Source organism: Embiotoca jacksoni, unplaced genomic scaffold (assembly GCF_022577435.1).
Source record: "Embiotoca jacksoni isolate LCO1_2020_lvr unplaced genomic scaffold, fEmbJac1.0.p SCAF_15, whole genome shotgun sequence".
Classification (NCBI taxonomy): Eukaryota; Metazoa; Chordata; class Actinopteri; family Embiotocidae; genus Embiotoca; species Embiotoca jacksoni.
The window spans coordinates 8399118-8421223 of record NW_027185285.1 but is presented as its reverse complement, the minus strand read 5'-3'; the positions used below and the strand labels follow the sequence as shown (position 1 = coordinate 8421223).

At 35.6% G+C, this 22106-nt stretch overlaps 1 protein-coding gene and 1 long non-coding RNA gene across 2 annotated transcripts; both read left to right on the top strand.

The window, feature by feature from the left end:
* Window positions 1–10229: 10229 nt before the first annotated feature.
* On the top strand, window positions 10230–18541 carry LOC138198112 (immunoglobulin gamma-1 heavy chain-like). Its single transcript, XM_069149314.1, has 7 exons — window positions 10230–10272; window positions 10358–10654; window positions 15578–15646; window positions 16624–16905; window positions 17026–17310; window positions 17456–17752; window positions 17971–18541. The coding sequence occupies exons 1-7, from the start codon at window positions 10230–10232 to the stop codon at window positions 18303–18305; spliced, it is 1608 nt and encodes a 535-aa protein (XP_069005415.1). The 3' UTR covers window positions 18306–18541.
* A 206-nt stretch (window positions 18542–18747) lies between these two features.
* LOC138198114 (uncharacterized) lies at window positions 18748–21057 on the top strand. The gene is made up of 2 exons (XR_011178252.1): window positions 18748–18899; window positions 19832–21057. It is a non-coding gene; the product is annotated as an uncharacterized lncRNA (long non-coding RNA).
* The last annotated feature ends 1049 nt before the right edge of the window (window positions 21058–22106 follow it).

The window sequence follows — 22106 nt, the reverse complement described above, 5'->3', positions numbered from 1 at the left end:
ATTTGCCTTCACATTTAGCTGCTGCAGTATGCACTGGATCAGACAACCTGCAGGAAAAGCTCTGGAATGGCTTGGGCTCATCTATAGCGATGCAAGTGGAACTGATTATGCCAGCAGTGTGCAAGGACGAATAGAAGTCACCAGAGATAACAGCAACAACATGATGTATCTGAGACTGTCCAACTTAAAGCCAGAGGACTCTGCTGTGTATTATTGTGCAAGGGACACAGTGCTCAAAGTAGTTGGAGAGGCTTCACAAAAACACCACACAACATGTTTTTTGAAAGACCAAAGGGTGGCAGTGGAGGACGAGGATTAGATGTCACTAACTGAGCAGTCTATAACATGCACACTATGAAAACAACGTGCTGACTTTGTGGTTTGTAACTTCCTCTATCTTAGGGAAGGGACGAATAGCTTATTTGTTTATAATTTTCACAGTATTTAATTTGGATTACAGTGAAATGATTAATGTACTGACATTAGAGTGCAGTGACTCTCCAACAAATTCTAATTCGCTGAAAAAAACATCCAATTCAACTATTATTCACGTTAATTAAATAATCAAAGAAAATATTATTTGAGCATCATCATAAAATAAAAAAAAGAAGATATAGAACAAATAACTAACTATTTCAAGACCAGGACAGTGTTACAGTAAAGACAGAAACAGTCTTTAGATTTTATTGACGGTTCTAAGATTCACTTATAGCACCAACTATTTTTATCATTTTAAATGCTCCGACATTATAATTACTCAAACCTTGTTGTTTGTTTTCCCGCTGTTAAAACTGAATACCTGAATAACATCAATATACATATAACGGTCAACTGCTGCTCATTTTGTAAATTCAAGCCACAGCAACATAAAACATACCAACAATATAAATCAAAATATACCAATGTTCATTTGACATTTGAATCATAATTATTTGAGCTGTTATGCTTAGCCTCCTGTTCTCTGACAGTGTTTCAATGGATTTTATTGCTATTCTTTTAAATTTTGCTTTGATTTTAGTGTACCTTTAATGTATATACGTATATATATATAATATATAGAAATTCTTGTAAACTGTTCCCATGGAAACTTACAACTAAATAATTAACACGTAAAAAAACATGATAATTTGTCAACATATTAGAACAGCAATCCTGTTAAATCAATCTATTACAAAATATATTTATTCCAAATTAAAATATAATAATTCTGAAATAAGTATAGAATCAAAATATGAGCTTAAAAAAAACAAAGTAAAGTATGGAAATAAAAGAAAAGAAATATGCTTCCTTTACAAATATAACGTTTGATAATAATGATAATAATGTAATACAATATATTTAGACATTAATAGTTGCCAGTAACAGCACAGCTGACAGATATTTCATTACGGTAAATGGAAGGTTATTTTCTAAATGTTGCAGAAGTAGAGGGTGTGATGAAATGAAAATATGACATGAAGCCGAGCTGATTTACATGCATGTATTCACTCTGCTGACCAAACTTGTTTTTGGCTCCAGTTAGAACAGCACTGATGCGTCATATGTTTGATTAATTCTATGCAAACTCAGTGGCCTGCCTTTTTACTCAGCTATAAAAACATGACATCAGACTGTCAGTGGAGTTCTCAGCACATCAAGATCAACTAAAATCATGTTGTCTGTAGCTCTGCTGCTGCTTTTTGCAGCTGGATCCTGTGAGTCTCTTTGGATTTCTCAGTCAGAGGTTCTTCCTTTCCAATATAACTTGATCATTTGTAACATAATTCTTTCTATTCAACAGGTGTGAAGTGTGAACAGTTGACACAGCCAGCCTCAGTGACTGTGCAGCCAGGTCAACGTCTGACCATCACCTGTCAGGTCTCTTATTCTTTGAGCTACTGGACAGGTTGGATCAGACAACGTGCAGGGAAAGGACTGGAGTGGATTGGAGTGAGAGCTACTGGATCTTCATACTACAAAGATTCACTGAAGAACAAGTTCAGTATCGACTTAGACACCTCCAGCAAAATAGTGACTCTAAATGGACAGAATATGCAGCCTGAAGACGCTGCTGTGTATTACTGTGCCAGAGATCCACAGTAACACAAACCATCAGCAGACCTGAACAAAAACCTCTCAGTGTCTGAACACTTGTAACATGAAGCCACCAGAGGAGGAGCCCTCAGACCACTAATTATTTTAAACTAGTTCACAGTGACAAACATTTTTTTGTAGCATTGAAATTGTTGTAATAATATAAAACAGAATCTTCCTTCTAAAGATATAAAGACACACTGGAAGTCTTTATTTCTGATTGTTACCACATTTTTATCTGTTTGTGAAAACATTTCAACAAAAGATATTTTGCATGTTAGAGAAGGCAAAAAACTTGAACCAATTTAAATGACATGAAACTGAAAACTAATCCACTTTCACCTGGAATATAGTGATGATACATCACTTTAATAAATTAGTGGATAGATTAATGTGTTCAACAGCATGATTTCAACCGAGTGAAATAAAGAAATAAAAAACAAATTGAATCACAAGTATCAAACAGAAAAACTGTTTTCACAGATCAAAATCAATTCTCCACCTCAGTATATAATCAGTCCTTGAGTTAGGTTGCTCCAAAGTCCAAGTGAGTTGCAGCAAACACTGGGTGAATATGATTTTGTCCTACCTCGGCTCAGATGTGTGAATCTGTGTCCGTAACGATGAAGTGTGGGTAGATCCTGCAGAAAGTGTTCATCAAAGGTGATTTCTCCTACAGGTGGCTCTCCATCTCGACTCCAAGGTCCAGGGTGTGCAAACACCTAAAAACCTGTCGTCATCATAAAACAACAACAACAAAAAAAAACAGAATCCAACGACAAACTGAGCGTGAACACAATTCCTCCAAGAATTTTAGAAAAGCAATCGTTATATTATTCAAAACTGTCTGCTGTTCTCTGATCTTTTTCCTCCCTTTACTGACTGTCACAGTTTCTGTGCTTAATGACTCCTTTTTCTTTCAGCAGCTCTTTACTCATTAAAGGAAAAGTAACAAAAGTTGAACAGCATTAATGTTAATTAATGGCCATCTTTATTCTCCTAATATTTAATGTTATGTTATTTACCTTTCCAGATTACATATTTGATTAAACTCTAATTTATTTAAATATTTAGGCTAAGGGTGAATTTAAACAGAGTGAAAACTACAAATTCTGCTATTTATTATTGTGCTCGTCAACCACATTGACCGAAGTTGGTTTTCTTGCAGAGCCCAAGCATGAGGTCGGCCTGTTTTTACATTTTTTTTTTCCCCTCTTCTATTAGATTACATGTTTATATGTTATGTTATTTAGTTGTATACATTTTACACATCAAGCAAAGTTTAAACTGATATTCCCAATCAAGGTTTTTTTCTCGGCACTATTTTCTACACATGTATAGTGTTTGTCAAAAGTAACTTATAAATGCATCAAATGTAAAAGCTTTCATCTTAACTAAAGGATTTTGATTTTGCATATTGTCTTGCATGTTTCAGTTCCTTTTTCCAAGTGTCTGTGTCTTCAACAGCATCTGCAAACAATGATGAAACCACTAAGACTCATGCAAACCTGTAAACCGTGAACATCAATCAGGATGTTGTCTCCTGTCAGTACTTTTTATTTTGCTGCAAACACTCCGAATACTGCTGAAAAATGTCCTTCATATTTGATCACACTACCTCTGTTGTGGGACCTGATCCTTCATCATGTCATAATGACAGAAGTTCATTGAATTATTGACCAAAGATTTACAGTAAATATCCATTTTATTAACAGACTTTTTACGTTACAAATTACTACCAACTCACAGTCACCAAAGACATTTTTGTTAAATTCTGCTTTAAAAGTATTTAACTGTCTTTCTGTTCCCCAAACGTTTCCCTTAATAATTTCTGCATTTACAAGAACTACGAAATTTTATTTTTAATCAAATTCAGCCACAGTAACATCATATAACCTTTAAACACTTGGGTTGCAATTTACAACTGAAATATGGATATTTTAAATCCATGTTCATCCAATTTATCATATACCAACACTATTTAAAGAATGAAACAATAACATGTTCTGCTTCAATGTTAGAACATGTGAGAATCGAGTTGAATTTTCAATTATCATGATTTTGATTTATTTGTTTATTCAACAATATGCAAATAAAGGTTACTTGAAATGGAAGTGAATTCTGTGTCTGTGTGTCAGTGAGAGGACTGAAGAGCTTCAACATCAACATGATCTCTGTGACTGTTATCCTGCTGCTAACAGCTGGATCCTGTGAGGAGCTTTCAGTGGATTCACACTAATAAACACAACAGAAGCATTTAATAATGACATGAATGATGGAGATAATGTTGATTTTTGTTTCCACAGGTGTGCACAGTATTGATCTCATCCAGCCCGACTCAGTGGTTGTGCAGCCTGGACAGTCTTTGACCATCACCTGTCGGGTCTCTGGTTATTCTTTGACTGACAACAGCTATGCAACAGGTTGGATCAGACAGCGTGAAGGAAAACCAATGGATTGGATTTTCAATCAGTGGGGTGGAAGTAGTGGCAGCTTTTATCAAAATAATGCTCTGAAGAACAAGTTCAGCTACGGCAGAGACATGTCTGCTGGAACAGTGACTATAAACGGACAGAATCTGCAGCCTGAGGACACAGCAGTTTATTACTGTGTACGCAGGCCCACAGTGACACAAAGCACCAACACACCTGCACAAAAACCCAGCAGCACCAAACCACACACTATAAATGGGAACATGAATAAATACAGTGGGCCAATTAGAGTATGTGTTGTACATAACTTTCTGATAGAGAGCTTGTAAAATGTTTTTGACTTATGCTGAGAGAGTAGAGAGATAATTATTATTGAGGGCAGGTTAGCTTGACAGGGACTGAAACCAAGAACATACTTGTACAAAGAACTACTGCAATGGAACCACACTCACAATAAATGAGATCATTAATACAGTAGTGATGATTTGATGAAAATAAACGTTTCTGTATTTTAATCAGTGGAGGAGAAAGTTTTTGATTATCGTATTCTATCCATTATGTCAACATAGTGTACAAGTCTTTTGACTTCTTCTGCAGGCTACATCACTGATACGCACACATCTTTTATTTAGCATTAAATTATTTGTTTTGTGTATTGCAAACATCTTGAAGGGTGGAAAGGTTGTTTTTAATAGTATGGGATTCTAATGAATATCTAACAAAGCAAAAAGTGTTTGTTAGTTCAAAATAATAAGAACTTTATTTTTCAAAACATGGATAAATGTTGAAGCAAATCTGTAAACTCAACAGATACCCATCAAGTTCAGATTTCCATTTTAGAACAAATGATGTGATTTGTTCCTCTACTTCATCAGTCCAAAAATGAGTTATCTACAAATATTTGACATTGTCCTCCGCTCTTGTAAAAATACTCCACTTACTGAAATGTATCTGTGGAACATGTTCTCTATTTAAACCTGTAGAGGGAGGTCTATGCAAACTCTTCCTCTCTTATAAACACACACATCAGCCACTCTCTCACAATTCATGGGCAGTTCAGGAGACAGTTTAATACATATTTTGAAACTCCACTGATCTCCAGTGTTTGTTGCAGAATGGAGAACACAGTTGTCTGGAGTTTATTATTTGTAGTCACTATTCATGGTAAGAAAATCTATTCTGCTTTACCTCTTTTCATTTCTTTTGAAGGATGATATTCATGATTTCTTTGCTTACAGGCGTTTGGAGTGAGATCAAACTGGACCAGACTCCCTCTGAGGTGAAGAGACCTGGAGAGTCGGTGAAGATGTCATGTATCATATCTGGGTATTCCATGACAAGCTACAACATTCACTGGATACGACAGAGGCCAGGGGAAGCTCTGCAGTGGATTGGGTGGATGAATACAGGTTCAAACTCTGCTAGCTATGCCAGTTCTTTTCAAAGTCGTTTCATCATGACTGAAGATGAGGCCAGCAGCACTCAGTACCTCGAAGTCAAGAGCCTGACTGCTGAAGATTCTGCAGTTTACTTCTGTGCTCGACAAAGCACAGTGACTGAAGACAGTGAAGCAGCTGCACAAAAACCTCCACAGATAATAAAATAACAGTTATCTCAGTGACAGTTTTCTCACCACATGTGAAACCACTTTGATATATCCAACAGATATAAATATATTTAATTGTAAATTTGTGAGTTTTTGTTTTGTAATGTTACGTTACTGACAGTCATTGACTTCCATCAGACACATCATTTAATATTAAATTGCAAATGTCATAATCATAAATACAAATTATACTTTTAATTAAGTTAATTTGAAAAGAGAACAAGCTGAAACATGTTATTCACAGAGTTTGGCTGGAAAACATGATTCAAAAGGTGAAATGTTTACAATCCAAAATAAATTTTAAATATTGATTGGCATTTGGAAATGACAATAAATCAGTTTTAAATGCTTGTTAATGATCAGACTGATACAATAGATGATTAAAACTGTTGTAAATGCCTTTATATTCTGCCCAGCATGCCCAAAATTGCACAGGGAGAAACAATCTTGATGCCAAAAAATATTTTACAGAATATTAACTAATTCAAATGAATGTCTGTTGTTAACGTGTCATATATAAACATCTGACATAGATAATTGAATCATTGACATTATTTCCTCGGCTTTACCAAAAATGAGTCCATTAATTTGGTCTCAGTGACGAAGAATTCATGCAAAATTTAATAAATTCCACTGATCTGACTGCAGAGAGGACGACAGAGAAGAATGGACACAGTTCACATGATGCACTAAGAACTGCTGCTTTTAACTAACTGTTGGGCAGGTTTCCTTTTTTAAATGTGGAGAGAAAGTTGACATCGATTATATTGTCCGAGAAGCCAGCAGACATTTTTGAGTAAACTACAGCAATTACCATTTTGCATGTATTCACACAGGTTTCAGTTTCTAAGCACTTAATTTCCTCTTAGGGCTCCAAGTTTCTCTACTCTGTGGCTTGAAATGTAATTTTACACTGAAACCTTCAAATGTCTTAAAATTAATCTCAGCCTTCAAACAGATGTACCAAACTCATTTGTTGAATTAGCTTGCTTTGATTCCACTGGTGGTTCAGTTAAAAAAACAAAATAATTATAAAAATAATCATTGTGCAATTAAAATACAATATATTTTCACTTTCAGGATTTAATAATGTCCTTATCAAATTTAATATGTAAGAGTAAGTATAACTTTATTTGAGCAAATGTTCTACATCTTTCGGTGAAGTCTTTTTGAAGATATATTTACGTTATATTTCCTACCAGATCTCTGAAGTCATCAAAGTGTAAATGTTTTAAACCAGTGTTTTCTGGCTGTCAGATTATTTATATGATTTATTTTTTCTGTTACACTATGGCCATACCTTTAAATTTGACTTTGAAAGCAGAATAAAGGAGGAGCCGACTGTAAACAAATTCTCACAGGGATTCAGTTTCCATGATATTTAAAGGCGACTCCTGGGTAACACTCATCATGTTGTCAACATGGCTTACAGACAGCTAACACTCTTGGTGGTTGCTGTGTTAGTTTGGAGAGGTGCTGAAGGTTGGAGTATAACAGAGTCCGGAGCAGCTGTTAAAAGACCTGGAGACTCTCAGAAACTCACCTGCACGATTACTGGATTTAGCTTCAGTTGGAGCGCTTGGAGCTGGATCAGACAGGCTCCTGGTAAAGGACTGGAGTGGATTGCTTTTATACACACATCTAGTAGTCACATCTATTACTCCCAGTCAGTCCAGGGTAGATTCACCATCTCCAGAGATGATTCCAGCAGTAAAGTCTTTCTACAGATGAACAGGCTGAAGACTGAAGACACAGCAGTTTATTACTGTGCCCGAACAGACACAGTGAGAGACAGCAATAGAAGAGCTGTACAATAACTACTTCCTCTTTCAACCACCACCTCAAGGAACTTACAGTTTTCACTGTTACATTTATTGTCATGCTCGTCTCAGTGAGTGTGTTTTTATATGTATTTGTAATTTGGACATTAAATATTACAAATTCAGAGCTGCATTTACAAAATGTGCTCCTAAAAAAAACAAAAATGATGTGGTTGGAAATGAAACACGAAAACGCAAATATGAACTGTTTCACATGTTTTTGGATTGTAGGTTTTGGATTGAGTTATGAATTGAATTATGAAATGAGTGTCATTAATAAAACATGCAAATAAACTTCATATTTTTTGCACAGTCTTTAATGTTCTTTAAGATCATTTGTCTTTTGTGTGTTAACTTTTTTTCTTGCTTCTACTTTTGGAAGAGGTTTTAAAGCACATTGTGATTTTGAGTAACTTTAGAGCAGAAATCAAATTTCAACCGAAGTGACAAAATCCAATCCCTGTACTCAGTCTACTTGGTCAATGTTTCATCAATTGAATTAACTTGACTGGAATCTAAAACCACTGTTATAATTGTTCAACACAGTATTAAAAAATGATGGCCAAGTTCTTTCAAACTCTTTCTCTTCTGTAAGGAGTCAAATCCACCTGTACTCATCTAACTGCAGAGAGGATGACAAAGGAGAGTGAAGTTCATCATGGACTGGACGTGACAGCAGGTGAATAGTTTCACTGATCATGAGATGAAAGAAAAAAAGTCAGATACTTTCTAAATTATTGCAGATGACACGTCTAGAAAATCATCATTGGTGTTTTCTAGTTAGCAGAAGAAAATGTGTTTAAATGTGATACACATTACCTCCCACTCTGTAATATATTATATTATCATACAGTCAGAGTTTTCTCTTTTCTTCCACTTGCATCACATTAGATTTACACAAAACGTTCACAACTTTAAAACACTTGGGACTAAATGATCTCAGTTTTTCTTCATTTCAAACAACACATTTGGCATTCAACATACTTTTACAACATACACAGTAACTTCATCACACACTCTTATGCGCTTTACTCTCGCGAGGTCAGCAGCGGTAACGTTGCGCTCACGTTAGCTTTATGGCTGCAATTGATCCGACAGCGGTGGATGCTAAACAACTTTAACAATGACCATAATGAATTCACTTCCCAACAGCCAGGACGTTCAGACCACCAGCTCGCTCGGTGAGACGTTTAGGGAACGTCTGGAAAATGGGCTACTGAACATTACCTGGGTTACACGTACATTAAATCACAATACGAAGTGACTGAAAACCATGAAAACGGGTTTTACAGAACATAATGATGTTACAGTGAAATTGACTTTTGAACTATTGAATATAAAATGCTATCACATCATGATTTTATTCTATTTGACATTTGTGTGAACTTCTAATTGTAAAATTAGCTTATAAATTTGACTGTTTGAACGGCCACAGCTGTTCTGCTTCGTCTCTTGTTCTCTGACAGTGTTTCAATGGATTTTGTTATTTGTCTTTGTTTTAAATGTTGCTTCGATTTCAGTGTATTTAAGCGCATTAACGATCGTATAGATAGATAGATATTTACTGTTCCCATGAAATATTACCACTAAATAATGAACTCATTACAAAACATGATAAAAAAAAAGAAGATAATTTGTCAATATATTAGTAGAGCAATCCTTTTAAATAAATCTATAACAAAACATATTTACTACAAATTAAAATGCAATATTTCTAAAAGAAGTATAGCATACAAATATGAGCATAACAGAAACAAAGTAATGTAGGGAAATTAAATAATAGAAATATGCTTCAATTACAAATAATGTGTGAACCAAAGGTGATTATGAATCTGATGTAGGAGATGTTTACAGTTAATTAATTCTCTACAGGAAAAACTTCACCTTGTTTTAAATAAAATCTGAAAATATAAGCACAGTGGAAGTATGGCTAACCATGTATCCATATTTATAATTAAACTATCATAATAATGTAATACAATATATTTAGACATTAATAGTTGCCAGTAACAGCACAGCTGACAGTTATTTCATCACGGTAAGTGGAAGGTTATTTTCTAAATGTTGCAGAAGTAGAGGGTGTGATGAAATGAAAATATGACATGAAGCCGAGCTGATTTACATGCATGTATTCACTCTGCTGACCAAACTTTTTTTGGCTCCAGTTAGAACAGCACTGATGCGTCATATGTTTGATTAACTCTATGCAAACTCAGTGGCCTGCCTTTTTACTCAGCTATAAAAACATGACATCAGACTGTCAGTGGAGTTCTCAGAACATCAGGATCAACTAAAATCATGTTGTCTGTAGCTCTGCTGCTGCTTTTTGCAGCTGGATCCTGTGAGTCTCTTTGGATTTCTCAGTCAGAGGTTCTTCCTTTACAATATAACTTGATCATTTGTAACATAATTCTTTCCTTCAACAGGTGTGAAGTGTGAACAGTTGACACAGCCAGCCTCTGTGACTGTGCAGCCAGGTCAACGTCTGACCATCACCTGTCAGGTCTCTTATTCTGTGAACAGCTACTACACAGGTTGGATCAGACAACCTGCAGGGAAAGGACTGGAGTGGATTGGAAGAGTGAGAGCTGCTTCAACTTCATACTACAAAGATTCACTGAAGAACAAGTTCAGTATCGACTTAGACACCTCCAGGAACATAGTGACTCTAAATGGACAGAATATGCAGCCTGAAGACGCTGCTGTGTATTACTGTGCCCGAGATCCACAATGACACAAACCATCAGCAGACCTGAACAAAAACCTCTCAGTGCCTGAACATCTGTGAAAAGGACAAACAAACCATTACTGTACTGCATAGTGCTCTGAAAATATGGAAAATGAGTCTAAAATAATTACATGATACAACATGACGATATGGCTAATCTAATCATTGAAATACTTTGCACAAACACCACAACAAACTAATTACACGACTACTCAATTAAAATGTCAAACCTCTTCAACATAAAGTTTTCTTTTCTCTTTACTTTTTTTTTTTTTTAACTTGGAAAGAGAAATAATAACAACAAACATTCAGCTCACCCTTTGAATTCACTTTTTTTTTTCAACAACCAACAAATTAAATGAAATGAAAAAATGCTTTATTTTCCATAAATTCCACCATTTACAAATTAAATGATAGAATTTATTTTCTCTTCAGTCAGCAGTTTAGATTTCACAACATAAAGATATTAATAAATAAAGGTCTGGATTCCTTTTTGATTCAATATTAGTACAAACCACCAATATACCCACGGAAATGTAAAGTAACCCTACTGACTCAAATACAGACAAATACACTGTTGGCAGCTTTGTTGTCAACATCAAAACTTTCATGAAACAATGTTACATCCCTTCATTTTTTTAATGTTTTTCTTTGTTATGAAACACAATAGCAGGCTAATAATAAATATGTGCTTTTCACGGTTATCTAACAGAAACTGCATGTAATATCTGAGACTGTAACTGTCACTAATGAACACACTTTTTTAGAAGTAGAAGCTCAAAAAATATTTGACAATGACCTACAGGTGGCAGTACAACACATTAATTGGGACAACACAACCATAAAATGCATGTAAATATGTATGTTATAAAAGAAACAGCTGCTGTTGTGGTTTGTGACTTCCTGTTTCATAGGGTAACAAATAACATGTTTTTACAACAGTAATACTTAAAAATGTTTCCAATTATGATTTCAAACTATTGGTTTAAAACAATGAATATACTGTAAGAGGACATTTATGTATGATATTCCTTAAATAACTGACCCAAAATGGTCACCTGGACAAGAAGTCACCTGAGAATCCTAATCCAATATTTAGTGTCTTTAAGCACTGGTTTAAGTCTCCACTGTCTCCAGAAGGAGAATCTGTCTCTTTAATTGCTCCACTCTGTTCACATCAGTGTTGTGCTGAGCTTTTGGTAAACTGATCTGGAGATGGTGCAACGAAAGTAGTGCGAGTGAACCAAAATAATAAAATCAATATAAAACTCCATAAAACTACAGGAGCTGCAGATTGGAGTCACAATTCATTCATGATTTTACACTCACACGTTTTTTTTCACCTCATCATTTGATACAGTCAATCATGAAAATATGAACTGTTACTTTTTTTTTAGATCGAATAACATGAAATAATTACTTTAAAAAACATATCTAAACAAATCATACTACAATGATATTTGTCAGTGTTCAGAGATGTGTGCAATCAGGTATGTTTCTCTTTGAGGAGGAGTCAATGCAAAACTGATATCTTCCATCTCTTCATATGTGTTGCAGAACAAAGGTCAGGAACTCAATCTGACATCCACTCTGCAGACTGGACAGAAACAAGTGACTTTTACAATGATCAGACCTTTTTATTCAGTTGTTCTGCTCATTGTGTTTTGCATCTTTGCTGGTAAGGACATTAAATTATTTTGGAAAAACTGACATGAAGACAATGTGATTGATCTAATGAGCTGTTTATATTTTTGTAGGCACTGAGGGTCAAACACTGACTGAGTCTGAACCAGTTGTTAGAAGGTCCGGAGACGCCCACAAATTGACCTGCACATATTCAGGTGGACATAGCTGGTACGCTTGGATCAGACAGCCAGCTGGAAAAGGACTGGAATGGCTTGCTCTTATTGGTGGCAGTAGCTCCATCTACTACTCTCAGTCAGTTAAAGGCCGGTTCACCATCTCCAGAGACAACAGCATGAAGCAGGTGTATCTGCAGATGAACAGTCTGACGACTGAGGATTCTGCTGTTTATTATTGTGCCCGAGAGACACAGTGACACAGGAGGAAGCAACGCTGTACAAAAACTCAACATCAAGACAAATGTTTGTTTGTTCTCATTGATGGAATAAAGTTTAGTTCAACATCATCTACACATTCAGAGAAACATAATGTATTTTAAACAGATTTTTGTGCAGCTCTTGTTCTGATAAGCTGTGAAGATTAAAATGTCTGTTGATGTGAATATAAACAAGAAAACTGTCAATCTTCGTTTTCTAACCGGTCAGTGTCATATTTTATGCAAATCCAACTTCCTCTCAGTCTTATATAAAGACTTGATATCATGCTGTCAGTTGCAGCAGAAGAAGATAAGCTCCCATCAAATCACCTTCAGTACCAACATGTTGTCTGTAGCTCTGCTGCAGCTGCTGCTGCTGCTGGATCCTGTGAGTCTCACTGAGGCAGAGACACTGACAGTATGATCACAGCACACTGACTGTTGTTACACTGATTCAATATTCAACATGTTTTACCACCACAGGTGTGAAGTGTGAACAGTTGACACAGCCAGCCTCTGTGAGTGTGTCCTTGCAACAGGGGACAATCTTTTTACGAGAATAATTATTTAAACACTTAAAAAATGTCTTACTGATAATCCTCTTTTTTCTACAAAACAGCAAAGGACAGCACAAAAATCTGCTTAATCTATGGTCAGGTATAAATCATACAAGTACTGCATGTAAAATGTTCATATCCATAAATAGCCACAATTATAGACATACATTCAGGATTTGAAGTTAATGTTGACAATCCAGTTTAACACATTATTAAACAATTTAGTACAGATTAATTTCATTGCTGATGAGGTGTTATGGTCGTTGTCACATCAGTTTCAAATATCACATCTTGTCCCCACATGTCAGCATGTACTATCTGTATACATTGTAAGGACTCAAGTCAGTGATGTGTTGAAATAGAAAATGGGCGCAGTACCTCCTTTTAACCTCTAGAGGGGAGACGAGGATGTGCTGTGTTTAGTTGTGGTTCCAGAATAGCGTCAATGGTTGTTAAGTAAATCACATGCACACACCAGTATTTGAATCCATTCTTCAAGTGTCTGGAATGGTTTCCTGTGACATCAACACATAATGTAGTTATTGATCTTTCATGTGTGTTGCCTTGTTTAGAAACACACACAAAAAAGCTGCACTCTGATCATGAAAAAGTCAAGCAGTTTGGAGGGTTGATGGAACGCTGATGTGACCAAATTTGTCCCTCACTTCATTGTATGAAGAGACTAAAAACGTATCAGGACTCCTGTTCAGTTATGCTGTGTTGCATTAATTACAAGTATTTAAATGGTAGCTTATACGGTCCAATCATGTCAGACTTGTAAAAGCTGTATTATTGGAGGCACCAGATACTGGATCCACCCTGTTTCATTTATTCTGTGTGTCTTGTCCAACCTAAACCATCAATTACATTTTGTTTTATAATTAAAATAAAATATTATGCTCAACACTCCATGAATGGAAATGTCTTATGATCAACACAAATATACGTTGAGGTCAAATCTCACTCGCAATTTTTGAATTATTATTCCCTCCTTTATTTTGAAAGTGTGAGGAGGTGCCAATGCAAATCTTGATCTTGGCCATCAATATTTAGCTCTCAGAAAGCTGAAGTTACACCAAACCACCAACTCTACAACACATTTTTCACGATGACTTTAACGACATGTATAACATGTCTCTTGCTACCACTGATTTCTGGTGAATACCTCACTTCTGCGCTCTGTTTTAGTGTCTCGGTTTATGTTTGCTTCTGCTCTGACCATGCTGCTCTTCTTCCAGGTGTTTGCAGTCAGACTCTGACCGAGTCTGAACCAGTGGTAAAGCTGCCCGGAGAGTCCCACAAGCTGACCTGTACATATTCAGGAATATCAGACGACTCTGCTCATATCAGCTGGGTCAGACAAGCTGAAGGAAAAGGACTGGAGTGGGTTGCTCACATTTCTGCTCCGAGTGGAGGCACTAAATATTATTCCACATCTGTCAAGAATTGCTTCACCATTTCCAGAGACAACAACATGGATCAGGTGTATCTGCTCATGAACAGCCTGACTGCTGAAGACTCTGCATTTTATTTTTGTGCTCGGAAGCCACAGTGATACAGAAATCCACAGAGCTGTGCACAAAACGCTGCAGATGTCACTGCACTCACAGAGGGAAAGTTTTGTAAAACTTCTTTAAACAGGTACGCCTCTAAATATCATTTTATACGCTTGTAAAAAGTACATAAGAGATAGCACAGTCTTTCAAAGCAAAATATTGATGAATTACAAAAAGCAATGATTAATAGGTTTTAAAAGAATATTAATATAAAATGGAAATCCATCCAAAAGTTAACCTTAATTATAGTTTGTTGGTTAGAATTTAGGATTTGTTTCATTCTTACCAACTGATGGCTCCTCACTCTCCAGTGCAGCAAACAGTGTTGGGTTTTTGTAGTAGTGTTTATCAAAGTGTATGGCTGGGTGGGGGGCACTGAGATAAACACCCATACAAAAACCTAGGAGCAGAAATCTTATACTTATCCATTATGATAATGGAAAACAAAACAGAATCCAATATTTCTCACTGGAACGTGAGGTAAATACTGTGTCTGCATATTCCAAGAAGCCGATTTATTTTTAAAAGTTTGTTAATTGGCAGTCTTAATTCATAGTTAGTGTACAGATATCAATGTTGTCTTCCTATAAATCCTAACTTTAAAAACTGTGCGACAATCAACGCAAAAAATATTTTCACATGATGACACCAGATCTCCCACAACCCAGTATTTCTATGTATTTCATATAGTTACTGAGGTTTTCAAGTGTTTTTGTGGTGCAACAGGTTTTTGTTCCAGCAGTGACTGGAGATGGAGCACTGTGATGATTATTTCGACTACTGGGGTCAAGGGACTGAAGTCACAGTATCTTCAGGTAAGCCCCCTTTAAACATGTCATTTGCTGTTACTGCTTTATTCATGTATTTTAAACGTGTTTTAAACATGGTCGAGGAGTTCAACTTACATATTTTATTGAACTTTCTTATGGCACAGCAGATAACACAGAGCTGACAAGATGTTTTTCTAAAGCTGCTGTTTCTTAAAAAGAATTTGTTAACATTCATCTCAAACATTGTGACTTAATGCAGGATGTGGTTTGATTTGATCTTAGTTGAAATGTCGCTGGCCTGCAAATGAAAATGTACACATTGATTTGCAGTATATAATTCAGCATTATATTTGTTGTTATTTTACTAGTTACATAAATACAGTAAATATCTAGAACCTAATGGTCTAAAATCTTGCAGGATATCTAAAAGTGAAATTTTGATGCGGGGGTTGGGGTGGCATATTCATTTTACCGGGAGGTAAAGTACTGATCCGACTAAAGACATTAACAAGATACTTTTGAAATATATATATATTTTTACATAAATAACACAGGGATGAAATTAATTACTAATTATAATATACATTTTATTGACTTTGTACTGTTTTTAGATAATATTTATCAAATCTAATATACTGTATGTATATGTGTACTGAAAAACAGAACAAGCACACATAAGATGATAAAACAGTACATTATTATTTTTTCAAGGTCCTAATTGCTGTGTTGCTTTGGCAGGTTAAAATGGTGGCAGAAGCCATGTTTTAGTATTTTAACTATTGACCTACCCACGTTTCTAACCAGATACACAGAAATAATAAATAGCGCAATGATTTACAACAATTTTTTTTTTTAAATTTTATTTATTATTTTAAATGGCGAGCTTGAGAAATGTTGTCATTTTGATTATTTTTGTTATTTTTTTGTAATCAGCTTTTAAGAGCTGTCATCATCTGTGTTTCTGAAATTACATATAAATGTATTTATGTATTCTAAACTTCAAACTCCCTCTTCTTTCACAGGAACAACTTCTTCTCCAGAAGTGTTCCCTCTGATTCAGTGTGATTCTGGGACTGGTAAAATCCTTTTCGGTTGTCTGGCACGTGACTTCTTCCCAAAAAGTCTGACTTTTCAGTGGTACAATGGCAGTAGTAACAGAGTGGATTCTGTGCAATACACTTCAACTCAGGATAACAAAGGCACATATACGGGAGTCAGTGTGGTCCATGTTTCAAGTTCTGACCCAATGTCTTTGTCTTGTAATGTGACTCACAATGGACACACCAAACGTGTAGAAGTGTACGGTAGGTCATTTTTGTCTTTGAAAAAAAATCTCTGTAATTTCTGTATGATTCTCAGACAGTTGAAAATTAATTTCCAAAATGAAATAGATTTTTATGTTTTTTTTCTCTTCACGTGTTCAGATAACTTCACTCCTCCAGAGGTAAATTTGCTCTCGATGCCGAGTGGAGACACCCAGACCCTGGTGTGTAGCGTTGAGAAACTTCCCACTAAAACACTGACAATCAATTGGAAAAAGAATGACAACGTCGTAACTGGCTTCACTAAATGGGAACCCCAAAAAGTTGGAAATGCATACTCAACTGCCAGTATCTTAAAGATCACCAACACAGACTGGGACAGTGAAGCTGTTTACACTTGTGACGTGACTCACCAAGGACAAACATATAAAAAGAAGACTTCAAAAGGTAGAAGGCAATTGTGAATATCACATCAATATCAAACATAAAATTGAAGCGAACAGTATAATGATTGTGCATGTCTTGCAATGTTTTTTCTGAAAAACACAACAAAACATGAATCATTGGTTTTCTATTACTTTCCTTCATGCAGCTCCTATCACAGTGACACTGAACCCTCCGAGTCCCAAAGAAATGTTTAAGAATAACCAGGCAGAGTTGAAGTGCGTCGTCACAGGACAGGGCAACTCTGCTGTGTCTGAAACTGAAATCATTTGGAAGATTAATGGACAGCCTGTGAAAGGAATTGGACATGAATCTACAGGAAACAGCAAAACCAGCAAACTGACTCGCACTCTCGTAGAGTGGAAGACAGTCGACAAAGTGAGCTGTTCTGCCACTAGACAAGATATGATGCCGGTTATCCAAGAGCTGACTGTCCGCAGAAAAGGTATGAAACCAAATTACAAAGAATGATATATCTGTTTCATTCCATTTATTTGTGAGGTAATCAACATATATATGCAAAAAAGAGGTATGTTAACAAACAGCTGATTGGTAGAGTGCCATCAGTAATCCTTTCATATAGAGCTATGCCACACTGGCGTAATCTGAGTTGACACAGCACTGATGCCTTAATCTCCCTGGTAAACCAAGTATCTCTTTCAGGTGGGGAACCGCCAACAGTGAAAGTCCACATCCTCCCAGAGAACAACTCAGCGGGTGTCACTCTGGCCTGTGTGGTCTCCAGTCATGAGCTGCAGGATTACTACATAGTCTGGTCAGATGGGCTTAAACAAAACAACGGGAACTTTATTGACGGCCTCACCTTCCCCCCACAGATGACCGGAAATGGCTCCTCAGTTACAAGTTTTTACACCCCCACCATGGAAGAGTGGAACAATTTAAAAATGTTCTACTGCAACGTCTGGGTGGCTGGTAGTGAACGCTCTATGACAACAGAAGGAGTGTCTAAGGCCAAAGGTAATTCACTTGAATGTTAAAGCAGCGTAGATTCAGCTTTAAATGTGGTTTTGTGTGCTGATGTGTCATTCTGTCTGTCTGTGATTATTTCTGCCATGAAAACCTTTGTGATTTGTGATGTCAACAATCACTGTGATTGTACAAAAGTGTATGCTGTGTAGTGTACCGTCATCATATGTTTCAATATGTCTTTGTCCCATTGTCTAACAGCTTGATGAGTGTGCTGATTGTTTTCAATAAATGTTGCATGGAGACACTTTTGTTACACGTGTACATTAATGATAACATCGCAAAACTAAATGAAAAGCAAGAAGAAGCTTTGCAGGACTAGTTTTCTATCAGGACTCACACAATTCGAGAGAGAGAGAGAAGTGTATTGCCATAATTAAAGACACTCGTTGACATGCAGACACGCGCAGAATTAATCTAACCACCTGTACTGTACCTTCATCCTCTTAGATGCTACTTCAGTGTCAGAGATAAATGTTGCTCTGAGCTGCACAGACGATGCCATTGAAGAAGATGAGTTCAGCAGCCTGTGGTTCACAACCTCCTCCTTCATATTCCTCTTCATATTCTCTCTCTTCTATAGCATGATATTCAGCATGGTCAAGGTAAACATGCAGGCTTTTTCTGACCTCTAGTTTTATTACGGACTTTGAAGTCACATGATGTAAAATAAAGCACAGTCATCAAACATGTCAGAAGTATAGGGAAGAATCTGTTGGCCTACTTTTTATTTGGCTTTTTTTCTCTGGGTTTGATCATGTATTCCCATCTTTACAAACAGGAAGAACCTGATGTGCTCAAAGATATATGAATATGTTACTTTTTTCCTGGGTGTACTGATGGACTTCAAGATTGTTCCACACAAAATCCTGAAAAGCAACACCTTTGTAATGCAGAACAAGTGATCTGTTTAGCTTCATATTATAAGACCAAAAATATATAATTTACACAATTATCAGTGAAATGTCAAAAATCGAAGTGGCACCAAAAAAGTATTACATACCAGTGAAATATGGCTGTCATGAAGTTGTTTAAAAAGGGAAAATGGATGTTGATTTGATGGACACATAAGGTGAAGTGAAATCACTTTCAGAGAATTTGCCCTGTTTTAATTCAATTGTAACATTAGCTGAGTAATGAGTGTCTCCAACAACAGAAAATGTGTCAGTTTAAATGCAAACACAGATAATTCAATAAACAAAATAGATTAGAAATACTTTTGGACTAACCAGTTACCAGCATTTCGCTGCGTTTTCAGGACAAACTTTTTTGTACACGTTCTTGAAGAATATTATTAAACTGAACCAAGTATGAAGTCAACTGGTTACTATATATATATAGGCCTATATATTTATATTTATCTGTATATCTGTATTGAAGAAACAGATCAGTTGGGTATCATTTCTACAGCTGCATGAAACTGTGGAACTCAAGTTTTAAGTGATATATAAAACCTCACCACCATTTAACGAACTGTGTGTAGCAAGTGAATATGAGTTATAAATATTTGACTAATTTTATGTTTTCTTTCTTTCAGATGAAGAAACAATAAAAGATGGGATAGATGCATATTTCATCTAGATTTTAAAACATGTACGTAACCAATAATCTGCTGTTTATTGCTCAAGTCAATGGTTGTAATAGTGATTAACCAGATCAATGGAATTGTAACCTGCAGAAAAAAATTCAAAATGAAGAAATAAGAACAACAATTCTTCATTATTTATATAAAAACATTTCCCTGCACTATACTGTTGTAGTGATTACAGAAGTTCTTGATTACTTTTCTTGAACACTATTAATTCAATGATTAAGTGTAGTTTTCAGCAAATTGCACAAAAAAAACCCACACAAAATGTACATATTCTTTGTTGGGTTTTGTATTTTGTAGTTTGACTAAAAAAATTTTGCTTTTCATCTTTCGTGTTTTTGCCGGTTTGCTTTCATCAGTAATTCCATGTCCTTATTATGACATTTGGTGCATTAAAAAATAAAACAAGTAAGCCATCAATAGAGTGGTGACAAACCTGACAAGCCTTTTAGGATTTTGTTCTGTCGTTTGAGTCACAACGCAGAGTTCTAAGAATATCTAAAATAACACCACTTGAAGTCAACATACCATGAACGTGTTATCAGTTAAGATCGGCTGCTTTTCAGTTTCCTGGTGTTTCTAAATATGTCATCTTTAGAGAGCCACTTCCCCACTGTGTCTGCACCTCTGGGACCACACCTGCAGCGGAACTTTGTAGAAACCGTCAGAACTGCAAATACATTTCCTTGAAGCAAGTTACACATTTGTCAGTAGTATACCACATATTTGCATATCTGCATGTATCTGGGGATGAAGTGGCTCACAAGCATTCAGCATACACAAATCTGCACTAAGGCAAGAACAAATGCTAAAACAAAATGCAGAATTTGAAACATTTATAGAATCTGCACACCAGGAATTTGGAAAAGCGTAGCATTATATAAGCACATTTTCTGCCTCATCCTTATTTTGCTGTCCTCTTTTTTTTTTTTTTTTTTTTTTTTTTTTTTTTTTTTTTTTTTTTTACCATTGTGGCTCCTCCAATTTGTCATTTTAACCACAGCAAATTTGAAAATTTCATCTCACGTTATCTTTTGAGAAACTTTGGTTTTGTGTTCTATAATGAAAGTTTAATTTTAATGTAGGCTATGCGAAATGAGCATTGATCACCAAGGACTAATAATAACCTGTTTCTTCTAAACTAACACAATAAATGCATATATTAACATGTATCTTTTGTTTGTTTTGTTTTTTTGTTTGTTGAACAACTGCAATTCATCAGTTACTTTATGATGATCATGAACCTGACTAATAAGCTAATATGCTGTTCATCTGTAACTCTGTATGTCATATGGTGGATTGATATTAAAGAAGTTGAAGTTGAAGTTGAGAATAATTCTTCTTGACGACAATGAGGGAGAGGCCTGAACTTCTGAAAGTATTGAAAAGATAATGATTGAAGAAAAGATATCACATTTTTGCTGTTTATGTTCATATTATATTAGTTTCATTGAGTGGTTAATAGCGGATCTCAGATTCCAAACTGTCAGTCCAGGAAGAAATTACATTTAAGGTACGACAGACAGGTCAAAGGTCAAAGGACGTGACCAAAACAGACATGAAAATGGCAATGCAAAATCTTTTTGATTTCTTTATGAGGCCATTAAAAAGAGCAACACTTCGGTCAGAATGAACAACTGGCAGCATCTTTTGCAGCAGATACGATGGTTCACAAATATCTTGACCACCTGTCGTCAAGTAAGAGAGCAAGGAGCTAACGTTTATCAAGGAGCAAGTTAATGCTAACAGCACCTGGTGCAATGAGGAGAGGATGAAGACATCAATAATGAAATAGGTTCACTGTTAAGTTTTTATTACGAAACAGACACCCCCCCTTAACTTTCTAAATATCACTGTAAAGAACTACTCCAACAGAGTTGAGATGAACGCATCGTAGATTTACTTCACCAAGTCTGCCATACTGTGTTTTTGACAACTAAGTATGAGATTATTGTGAATAGTAGAGTTGAATAGATAATATTAGCAAAAGCGTCTTAATGCAGGAATACTCAAATTGTTTGTTTTTATTGTAAATCTGGTATTTTGACACAAATCAATTTATGTTTGAGTAACAGTACAAATTGTATTTATTTTTCTAATTATTAATACTTTTTTGGGCAAATGTTTGTATTTTTTTTTATTGCTTTGGAGAGTAATACTGAGTGTGAATTATGGGAAATTATTTTTATATTGTGTGCAACAAATAAAAAAAATAAAAAGA

Coding starts and splice junctions, on each gene's coding strand:
- LOC138198112 (XM_069149314.1), top strand. CDS start 10,230: ATGTTGTCTGTAGCTCTGCTGCTGCTTTTTGCAGCTGGATCCT. Junction 10,655..15,577: donor TGTGTATTACTGTGCCCGAG/ATCCACAATGAC, acceptor TCCAGCAGTGAC/TGGAGATGGAGCACTGTGAT. Junction 17,311..17,455: donor TAAAAAGAAGACTTCAAAAG/GTAGAAGGCAAT, acceptor TCCTTCATGCAG/CTCCTATCACAGTGACACTG.